Source organism: Arachis ipaensis, chromosome B1, assembly GCF_059453495.1.
Source record: "Arachis ipaensis isolate K30076 ecotype BB chromosome B1, ASM5945349v1, whole genome shotgun sequence".
NCBI lineage: Eukaryota > Viridiplantae > Streptophyta > Magnoliopsida > Fabales > Fabaceae > Arachis > Arachis ipaensis.
Window position 1 is genome coordinate 29,012,336 of NC_142436.1, and position 11,594 is coordinate 29,023,929.

An 11,594-nucleotide genomic window follows, 5' to 3' on the forward strand; every position below is an offset into this window, starting at 1 on the left:
CTGTCTCTGAATCAGACTTTGCCAAAACTCTCAATTTCAGCTAGAAAATACCTGAAATCACCATAAAACACAAAAACTCAAAGTAGAATCCAAAAATATGAATTTTGCACTAAAACCTAGGAAAACATAATAAAACTTAAATAAAACATAACAAAAACTAGATGAAAATGATGCCAAAAGCGTATAAAATATCCGCTCATCACTTCGCTTTCCATTGAGCATTCATAGATGAACTTGCGAATTTTGGTCGGTGTTCTTTTATTGAATTGGTTTTTCACTACCCCATGAGCTGCATTCTTGTCATCAAAATCGGGGAAGTCGTCGCCTATAACATGCAGGTTTGTCAGCTCAGAAATATGGGTACATTGGTAGGTGAAATACATATAATTATCAATAGGATAGAAATATGAAAATCAAACAAATTGGCAGAAAGAAGGCTACTTAATGTAAAAAGTAAAGACAAGCCGAAAAACAGATGAAAAGTGGGAACGCGTTTTTGTTTGTTGGGGGAGGGGGTGCTGGGGTGGGGGGGGAAAGGAAACGGGAAGGAGGGAGGTAAGGAGGCCACCGCCGATCTACCCAGCCCACCGGTGGCCCTACTTCGGCCTCTGCATCTGCCGTTGCCGTGGTGTGCGTCGCCGGGAAGGGGAGCTTGAGCTGCCGATCTACCCAGCCATGGAGTGAGTCGCCACCGTTCATGCATGCTCCTGCCACCGCCGATCTACCCAGCCGCTGTTCCTCACCGCCTCGCCGCCTCACCGCTGTTTTTGCTTCTTCTACTTTCTGCTTCTGTGCTTCTGCTTCTGCATCGTTTGCTTCTGCATCTTCTGCTTCGTCTTCTACTTTTTGCCTCTGCTTCTACTTGAGTGCTTCTGCTTCTACTTCTAATTTAATTTTAATTTGTTATTTACTGATTTTATCATTGTTGTATGTTGATTTATTGAATCTGAATTTGATTTATTGAATCTGATATTGATTTGTTGAATCTGGATTGGAATAATGGATTTGTTCATCATAATCCCTAATTTTTATTGTTGGTTTTGTTCTTGTTTTGATTTCTGAATTGCTGTTACTTTTTTTTTGTTTTTAGATTCATTATTTATTTATTTTTGGATTTCCTGAATTTCTGATTTTGAGTTGTGTGTTTTTTTGTTGAATCTGTATTTTTAATTTGTTAATGGAAGAAGAATTTGTTCTTCTAGAAGAAGAAGAATTTGTTTTTGGATTTCTTGAATTTCTGATTTTGAGTTGTGTGTTTTTTTTTTTTGTTGAATCTGTATTTTTAATTTGTTAATGAAAGAAGAATTTGTTCTTCTGGAAGAAGAACCAGAAGAAGAAGAACAAGAAGAATTAAATGGTGAAAAAAGGGTATTTTTGTCATTTAGAAAAAAATTTATTAAAAAGGAAGATTTTAAAATAAAATGTAACATTAAGGACGATTTTAAATCAAAAATTATATCAGGGACGGTTTCGATTCTGACCTTCAACGTTAGGGACCAAAACAATACTTATCCCTTAAAAATACTATTGTAAAATCAAAATCATAGAACAACAGAAGCAGAAGCACAACAAAATAAAATAATAGAAAAACAAAGGAAGAAGAACTAAAAAATAAAATCACTAACAGAAACATAAAGCAAAATTAAAAATAAAAAATATAAACACAGAATTATAAAAAATATATGCAGAAGCACAACAAAATAAAATCACTAACAGAATCATAAAAACAGAAATTGAATAACTAACTCGGAGGCTCCATTCTTGAGGACAACGCGTGGATGACAACGGCGCCTACTTGTGCGTGGAGGAGACGACGGCTACTGTGCGTGCAGGACGACGACGAACGAAGGGAGAAAAAGGGCCGCACCGAGGAGAGGGAAGCGCGATGAGGAAGAGATGGAGAGAAAGAAAGGACTACACCGAGAAGAGGGAAGCACAACAAGGAAGGGCCGCTGCGAGGGTGCTATCCGGCGAATCAGGGGCTGAAAATATTTTGACTTTGTGGAAGGTGGGAGGAGGAGATTTTAGCATTGTGGAGTATGGAGTGGTTGAGTACTCTAGTGTGGAGAATGGAGAGTGGAGAGAGTTAGGGAATAAGGACTTAGCGTTTTGAGTGGCGGCTAGGTAATCTACTAGGGGGTTTGTTCATTTATATTAAGTTCGGTTCGGTTAGGATTTTCACTAGCAGAACCAAAAGGTAAATCAAACCACAGAAAAATAGAAAAATATCATTTTTTATTTTTTCAGTTTTCGGTTTTTCGACTCAATTGGTTGATTTTGTTCGGTTGAATCGACTTTGAACTCCCTTATGATGCAGTACTTTTTTGCCCATATTGTTAGGTGTTACAACAGCACAACACATAGTGGGGTTATAATATGTAAACATCTGATAATCCATAAGAGAACATCCTACATTCTATTTAAGAAAGAAATCGAAAAATGAAAACCAAAGACCTATAGTATAACTGAAAGAGATATCCAAAATACAAACAAAAGAAACATCTAGAAGTATAATTAAAGAAACATCCAAACTCTAACGAAAGATCCACTCATACCAAAATAGAAACATCCACTAACTCACAAAAGAAACCTCCATTTATTGATAAAGAAACATTTACATGCTTAAAAAGAAAATCCAATAAATAAAAAAACATCTGATATGATATGCCTTTAAAATGCATCCATTTAAGAAATATCCACTAACACAAAAACAAACATCTAAAAACTATTTTAAATGTATACACAAACATCTATCATGCTTTAAAAGAAACATCTAGCAATTCAAGGAAAGAGAAAAACATCTCATATAAAGATTTCTACTTAGTTTTTGAATCCTGAAACAGAGAAGAAACATCCACTGAATTGGAAAAGAAACATCCACTAACCTTTGGAGTGGCAACATGGAGAAGATGCGGTTCGACGAGGCAACGGAGGTTATGGAGGAGGCACGGCTTGACGGAGGAAGAGGAAACGTGATGACGTAGCATGATGGTGGAGAAGGATGAGACGCGGCGCGATAGAAGAGATGGACGAGGTGACGCAATGTCCCAAGTCGCGACAGAAGAGGAGGCCGCGCGCCACAGCGGAGGAGGTGTATGGCTCTGCCTGACTTGTGTGTGCCATCTCTCGGCTAACAACGTTGCTATGGTGAACGGCATGCTCACGGCGGATGAAAGACGGTGCGAAGGCTCTTCCATGACAGCACTAAAGGAAGTGGTGGCGACACTGACGTGCTGTGGTACGGAGGCTGAAGGCGAGGAAGATGGCATGGTAGAGTAGGAGAGTGAGGCGACTGCGATGTTTCTTTTTTTGTTTTTTTACTTTAGTGTCAATTAGGGAATGCTGTATATCTATTTCTACTAAGTTATAAAAGTTTTCTTATATTTTTTTTTTAACCTCAATGTGTTGAATCCTCTTATTTGTAACCCATTCTTTTGTTCGAGTATGGCTTTATCCACACGCACATGCACACTAATAATTTGTGTACGATAATTTATACAAAATGTGTCTTCAAATATGTTCATAAAACAACTGAATTTAATTTGCATATGATGTTTATACCAAATACGTAAAAAATCGACTAACAAAAGAAGACCTTCAAATCACTAAGATGAATTGGATCCAAAACACAAATAACTTAGTGAAAACCCACCACATCGAAGTTAGCAATAATAGCTGGATCTCATCCCCTCATCCCTTGGTTACTTCCGATGATTTCAATCCAAGTAGCATAGGAAAAATAATTGTATCTCATCTATTCATTGAAAATATTTGCACCATATTTGTTTGTTCCACCAAAATCAAGTGTAATAACATCATAAAGTAAGAAAAAATTTTGCATTCACAATAAGTACCAAAATTAAATTCACACCATACCTTTCATATAGGATATTGTCGAAGAAACGATCCGTGAGAGACTAAGAGTTGAAAGGAGTTTTTGATTTCAATGGGACTATTACCAGGCGACATAAGCATGCTCTATCATATGATTTGCTCGTACATTCTTCATCAAAATAAGGTTTAGATGCTTCCATTGTTGGGTTCCTTAGCTTCAAGACAAACTATAATAATTCATCCCTGCTTCACCCATTTCTCTGAGATAGATTCCAAATTTGTGATTTGGGAGAGTACCCCTTTCGAAGGTTAGGGATAGTGCAATGGAAATGTTAGAGTTCAACCCAAAAGCAATTAAATTGGGGCTAAGTGAATTTTCAGGTTGTCTCTTTTAATTTAACAAATATAAAATAACACCTTTTCAACAACACAGAGACTATTTTTAAAAGGTTTATGATGCCAAGTCTAAGCATAATAATTCACCTGACCTTATAGCTAAATATCTAACTATTAACTAACACAACAAGAAATTATCAGAATAGTGACCGATTTAGCGACCGATTCTGGTGGTCGCTAAAACCTTGGTTGCTAATAAAAAAATAGTGACCAACTTCGATCACTAACCATTAGCGACCGATTTTTTAGCAAGGCCACCAAGCCATCACCAAAGAGTATCGGTCTCTAAATCGGTTACTAACATAACCGGTCGCTAACTGGTGACCTAATTTTTCGTCGCTAAATCGGTCGCTGAGTAAATCGGTCTCTAAATGGTGACCAAATTTTCTGTCGCTAAATTGGTTGCCATGAAATCGATCGCTAAATCGGTCGCCATTGCCTGATTTGAAAATCTAAAATTGGTCACTAAATTTGTCGCTAATTCCTGAACTAAAAATCTAAATCGGTCGTTGTTCTTGATTTTAATTATAGATTTTTACTAATTTTACATTTACCACCGTTAAAACTTAATTTTCAGATTTGTTTATGTGCATAATAACATAATAAAGTAATTTTCTAATTAGGAGTAGAACCATCTTGAAATGTAAGGGAAACTCGATCTGTCACTCCAATAAAAATAATATATCAACCAAACATTGGAAATACAAAAATTAATTTATCCAAACAAAATAGCACTAAATTGGTATGCCCATCATGTTCGAAGCTTGAAACTCATGTTTGTGAAATGTACGATCAGAATACAAGTATAATACTATAATATAACTTTGTTCATAATGTTGATGCCTTTGATTTGCTTAGGATGTAGGTATGATGTCCTTGTGAGCATGGCAATCTACTTGATCAAATTCATACTGAAATCCTAGAGTTTCTTAACCAAATTAGCATCAGTTCCATGGGAGGTTATTTTGGACAGATTGCTATCAGATAAGTATTTGCCACTAACTCCCTTCACTTGTGGGTGCAACGCTACATAGCATGTTGTTGTTGCTCCCTACATAGCAGGCAAAATCTCATATTCAACATAATGAATGTTTCAACTATCTTGTATGCTAAATAACCATATATATATGATGTTATGTGTTATACCTGTTGGACATTTTTAAGCATAAGTCTCCCAATTGCATTAACTATACTTGCATGAACAAAAAAATTGGATGGAAAATGAACCAAAAGCATACTTTATGAGTTCATAAAATAGTAGAATGTGGTAGTAGTTACCATATGCCACATCCATATGACGGAAAAGGTTGGTGGCAATGGTTTCCGGATGAAGAGAATTCGCAGTAATATCAGTCCCGTCTTCCTAATCATGATTTAGGAAGCTAAGAATTAACATTATGGAGTGATGGCATAAGAGAGTAAAAAAGCAACTAACTTTCCATCCAATTAAGTTTTAATGGTGATAAATGAATCCACTATGACAAAATATTCATAATCACTTTTCTAATAAATAGCCAAAATTGTATCATTCGGCTGCAAATTAACAACAAATTCAGCACACAACATTTTCACACATGGAAAATCTTAGCTAACATGAAAGTTTCTCAGCAAAGGAAATAAATTTTTCTACCTTTTTTGAAAATTCTCTAGTTAAACCCAAGAGAGGAAGAATTAATACTTTTCAGTTCCATGGATACCAATCTGCACTCTCAGTATATCATCTTCTTGAAACTCACTTAACCAAGCATAAGACAATATTCAAATACAAATAGATTCATAAGTATACAAAGAACTATTATTAAACAATAAGAAAAAAATGCAATAGGGAGAATAAGTTTTTACCTCTTGAGTCCAAATTACAATGTAACCCTTCTTAGATTTTCTATTACACTGTTCTTCCTGTTTCTTCATGTCTTTGATTTGTGTTTCAAAGGTATTTTTCTATTGAGGTGGCCCTCTTACTTGCATGTTAAAACCAAATACTCCATCTCTGTAAAATAATATAAAAGTTATTTTGGTTTGGGGATGAAAAAAATGAAAAAGGGAGAAAAAAAAGGAGGTAAAACCACTTCTTCTTTCTCTTTCATTGCCTCGGATACTAACTTTTCAAACACCCTCCTTTTGATCTCAGTCTCTATATTCTACAATGAGTTTATTGTTATTACTGCTACTACTAACTTTCTGTCACAGACAGACAGCATTCACAGTACATATTAATTAATTATTAATAGCGACCAAAATTAATTTTAGTCATCAATTAGGTTTAATAATTTTAGGTACAAATTAAATTTCACAGCATACACATTTATTCATGCCAGTCCATCCGGAAAATACAAAATCTCACTTGCAGATAGAAAGATAATAATAAACTCTCATAATAAGAGCATAGGTAGGTATTCATTTTGATTATTTTCTCCGACACATCTATTCAATAATGATACACATGATCTAATAAACTTGTTGAAAAAAAATTATGCTTAATAGCAGAAGAAAATGATGAAAAAAGAAGGCATATATAATTTCCAATGTTTATTTCTCTATATTTATATTTATAGTAGAGAATTAGATATGATATTTTGAATTGCAAACATTGTTTAGACACTAAATTATAGTTGATTACATGCTTTTATACCATATAAAGTTATAAACATTTAAATCTAAAAATGCGAGTTAACGAGTATAAAGCAAAGTATATTTGAAAACAACGACCTAATTATTTATTAATATATGGTACAAACATATATGTAGTAAAGAATTTGAGCAAGATAACATATTAAAATAAACAGAATTTTTAGCTCAAAGCTAAGTACTATATTCAACTAGTTTAATATACTGCAAAATCTTGATGGAAGCTAGTCATGAAGAGGAGTAATTTAGAAGTTGGTTAATGAAAATTTCGAAAGAGTTCCGATCTTTCACTCTCCTGAATGTGTTTAGGGAGACCTGACATGAAATGAAATTAGCCTCTTAACATTATATTTTCAAGTGAAAGACCTGTGAAACTAGCCTCATTAGAATTTCTGCATTTGCAGTTCTAGTTTCGTGAGCTCTATGCAAACTGTATATATACGTGGATAGAAGAAACATGCAAATCCTGAAATTACTAGTTGATACTTTTTCAATTGGTTATCTAGTGAATCCTTATGTCCAACATCAATCGTTATACTAAATCCACTCACTACACTAACCAAGTAAACTCGATCACATAACCACATAAGAGGAAAATCTCATTTGCAATGTAATCTCATCAAATCAAGATCTATTGGCTGGTGTTTGTAACATCATCAAATCCATCTTTGGATGGAAGAGCTCATAATCCTTTATGACTTGGAATAAGGGATGGAAAATTAGAAACTTAATTTAAAAAAAAACAGCATTGATATACAATTAAATTATTTTTTTAACTCTGACAACCCAAAACTCTAAACTTTTCTTTGAAAGATCAATATTACTACTTTGTTTTATTATGGAAAGGTGAAATTTTATAGATATTTCCAAGCAATCACAAGTTGAGAAACAGAATTTGAAAAGCTAAGTACTATATTAAAATAGACAGAATTTGAAAACAATGTTCTATAGCACATAAACTTAAGCCTAAAAAACAGTAAGAGCATATTCCATATACAGATTGTTCGACATAACCAGCTGTAATGAGATTTCAGGCGAACCAAATCGTCCTGCAAAATGAATGCAACAACAAAATACCTTCCTAAAGTTAAAAAATTTAAAATAAATAAATCTGATGCAGGCTATATATAGCCCTTGTATGAAAACTAGAAGTAAGCTTAGTTATGAAAAAAATTTACTGAATGCTGCAAAGCAATGGCTTCAGACTTAAGCAAGAACAGGCACAAGCACAGGATTCAAAAATGCTTAAGTTGTGAAACCTTACTAATCTAAGATTAGGTTTCCTTTCAATCTGAAATGAGTTTTACAACTTGATCTGGCGGGAACGAGAGAGAGGTAGGTAAGAGAAGAAGGGAAGAGGTAAACGAGAATGTGAGCGGCAACAAGAACCACTTCAAGGCTCTCACAAGCTTCATGAATTCACTTGTCATAACAAGAACAAAATCCATCACAAAATTTGGAGATCTGGCAAATTCAACGAAGCTTATCGCTAAAACCCCTAACCAGAGGGGAAAAAACTAAACCTAACAGAATGGATCAGAATCGGCAATTAGGAGGTTACCTGCTTGAAGACGACGAAGATGGCGCCAAGATCTCAACGACGAAGGCAACGACACCGAGACTGCAGAAGATGATGGTAACGAGACCTCAAGAGACGACGCTGAGACTGCAGAAGACGACGCCGACGGGACCTCAGGAGACAGCGGCGAGATACAGAAGACGACAGCGAAGAAGACGACAATGGCGTCGGAGATGTCAATGGTATCTGATTGGAGAAGATGAGAATGGTGTGGGTGAGTTAGGGTTATTATGGGTAATTCAGATAATATATTTTTTTTAATTAGTGACTGCTTTTGCGACCGATTAGTTTATAAAATCGGACCACAACTTTAGCGACCGAATTAGCAACCAATAATATTTTATTTTATTTACTTATCTATAGGTTGCAAAATCGTTCGCTAAATTAAAAAATAGCGACCAATTTTGTGACTAAGAGTCCCAAGGATATTTCTTCCTTTGTTTTGGTTGCTAATTCGGTCGCTAAATTAAAAAATAGCGACCGATTTTAGTGACCAAATTTATTCTGGTTTTATAAAATTTATTGGCCGCTAATTTGGTTGCTATTAGTGACCGATTCTGTTGGTCGCTAAAATCAGTCACTATCTTAACAATTAGCAACCGATTTAGCGACTAGTATCTTAGCGACCGATTTAGCAATCAAATAGTTGTTCACTCTTTCACTATCTTAACGTTACTTTGGTTTTCGTTGCTAATTCGGTCGCTAAATTAAAAGATAGCGACCGATTTTATTTTAGTTGTATTTAAAACTTATCGGTCGTTAATTCGGTTGCTATTAGCGACCAAATTTTAGTCGCTAAAATGGGTTGCTGAATATAATTGAGCGACTGATTTAGCGATCAACATTTTTTTAGTTCTAAAAATTTTATATCAGTCACTATAAACAACCAATTTTTTCGGTCACTAAAATCGATCGCTATACCATTATTATATGCGTAAGTTTTTTTTAATAAAAAGTTATTCTTGTCAAATTGAAAAGGCACTTCACACACAAACTTCTTGTACAAAACCAAATAGATAAATGCCATTATTATATAATAGATTTTTTCTAAGTTTTTTTGGTCAAATTGAAGAGGCATTTCACCCACACATTCTTGTACAAAATCAAGTAGATAAATACCATTATCATATAAGGAAGCTTTTTTTCTTAATAATTATTTTTTTGTCAAATTCAAGAGGCAATCTAATTAACTAAACAGAAATGATAAATCAAGTTTTAAAATATCTCTTTGCTTTATTTATATTGATTATTAACAACTCTTGGTATAAAAAAAGGACACAAACTAAGATCGAAACATTCTAGCTGTAGAGTCATTTTGAATATAATAATATTAAGCCGCATTTTGATCCTATATATATGTTGAGCTATCATAAACCTGGAACTGCAAGAGAGAAAAAAAAAATTAATATGGTTATTAGAAATGGTGTGAAGAAGGCATTAGTAGTGTTGATGATTGGAATATTTACTTATTCTGCCATTGCTGAATTTCGGACTCCATCTTATTGTATTTCAGCTAATGATGAGATAAAACTACAAGAATGTATAAAGAGATGTCAGAGAAGGTGGTATAAACGTGACTTCTTGGAGATGGTGGCATGCATGGGGGTATGTTGGCATGGCATGGATCCATGGCGTACGCGTGGTGATCCATATGGATGAAAAGTATTTCTTCCGCTATAGTACTACTTTAGTAATGGTAAGTTTTTGAATGACTTTGAGTTTTTGAGGGTGATACCAAGTTTATATAAAAAATGTTTGAGAAATGAGAGAATATTACATTTTGTATTTTTTAATTTTTACTGATAAATAAATTATTGTATACACAAAATAAAATTTAAATTCTAATACTTATTTAAAAAGATAAATGAGTTGATCACTTAACTAATTTAAATTAATTATTAAATTAAATATGATAATTTTAGATTATTATCTCCCATAATGGAATTTATATTATATCTTATTGAATGTTTGATGTAATAAATTCATCACTTTGTTTTGTGAATGTCGAAATATCAATGAGTCACTGAAAAATATATAAAGCACTCACTAATACGACATAAAAATTTAAAACCATAGTAGTTTAAGTAATATCCTTATAATACATGTGATAAATATATCAAAAAGTTTATTTTAGTTTCAAGTTTTATAGCACTAGATCTTATATTATGTTTCTATAGCCTAGTTATATATATATATATAATTCGAGCTTGAATTGCTAAGCTTTTACTATAACTAGTGTTAGCGATTATATTATTAACTTCGATTATATGGTTAAATTACAATAACTAGGGAGCTGATTTGTTTCTCCCACACTAGTTTGTGAGGAGCATATATATTCCAACAATTATTTTTTTTTTTAAAAAAGACAATATATTATATGCATTAGATTAATCAAACAGTTAAACTTAATTATTGATCTTTTAACATAATTATTTACTTATATTTTTTAATTCGATATATTTCCTTAAATGACCCTATTATTATTATTATTATTATTATTGTTGTTGTTATTGTTGTTATTATTGTTATTGTTGTTACCTGAAACGATGATTTGAACCTGAATGTGAGGTTCAGACTCCATATGAGACAGCGTCCGACTTGTTCTGGTATCGGAGGTGTCGACGTCCGAGTTTTTCGTGAGAAGGTGGAGGTGGTACCTGCAAGAGACTTCGATGCTTAGGTTAGCAAGGGTTTAAGGAAGAATATATGACGGGAGGGTGGAAGTCGGCCAATTTAAGAAATTATAATATAGGAACAGCGTTGCGAGTATAGCTCTCAACCAGCTGAAATCCGCTCCATCAATTTAGAAAGGTTGTCACAAAATTTTAGAATAAAAATACTGGGAGTATGAGTCCCAGGTCGTCTCCCAACGAGTTGACAAAGAGGTGCTAATTTATTAATCAGGAGTTTTCTGGGTAATTTTGAGTTTGGACAATGAGCAAATAAATAATTGTAAATTTAAGCAATGAAAATTAAAAGAGATTTATAATATTCTAAATAAAGGGCCTTGACTGAGGGAATAATTAATCGGAAGTTCTATCCTTGTTGGAATTCTCTCAAGTGTAGTGTAAAGAGGTTGTTATTTTCACTTAGTTAACCCTTACTAAATAAAGGAAAGTCAAGTGATTGAGCTAACTCTTATTCGCAAATCCTAGTC

At 33.7% G+C, this 11,594-nt stretch overlaps 1 protein-coding gene across 1 annotated transcript; it reads right to left on the reverse strand.

The window, feature by feature from the left end:
* Window positions 1-5,149: 5,149 nt before the first annotated feature.
* LOC107604771 (short-chain dehydrogenase TIC 32, chloroplastic-like) lies at window positions 5,150-6,141 on the reverse strand. Its single transcript, XM_021119670.2, has 4 exons — window positions 6,073-6,141; window positions 5,509-5,593; window positions 5,377-5,417; window positions 5,150-5,281 (listed from the first exon to the last, which is right to left on the reverse strand). The coding sequence occupies exons 1-4, from the start codon at window positions 6,139-6,141 to the stop codon at window positions 5,150-5,152; spliced, it is 327 nt and encodes a 108-aa protein (XP_020975329.1).
* Window positions 6,142-11,594: the final 5,453 nt, after the last annotated feature.

What these genes read in the sequence shown, in the direction of transcription:
- LOC107604771 (XM_021119670.2), bottom strand. Translation starts at nt 6,141, where the DNA reads ATGAAGAAACAGGAAGAACAGTGTAATAGAAAATCTAAGAAGGGTTAC. An exon ending in TCATATGGATGTGGCATATG is followed by an intron (nt 5,418 to 5,508) that starts GTAACTACTACC and finishes ATGCAAGTATAG; the next exon opens with TTAATGCAATTGGGAGACTT. An exon ending in TGCTTAAAAATGTCCAACAG is followed by an intron (nt 5,282 to 5,376) that starts GTATAACACATA and finishes CCTGCTATGTAG; the next exon opens with GGAGCAACAACAACATGCTA.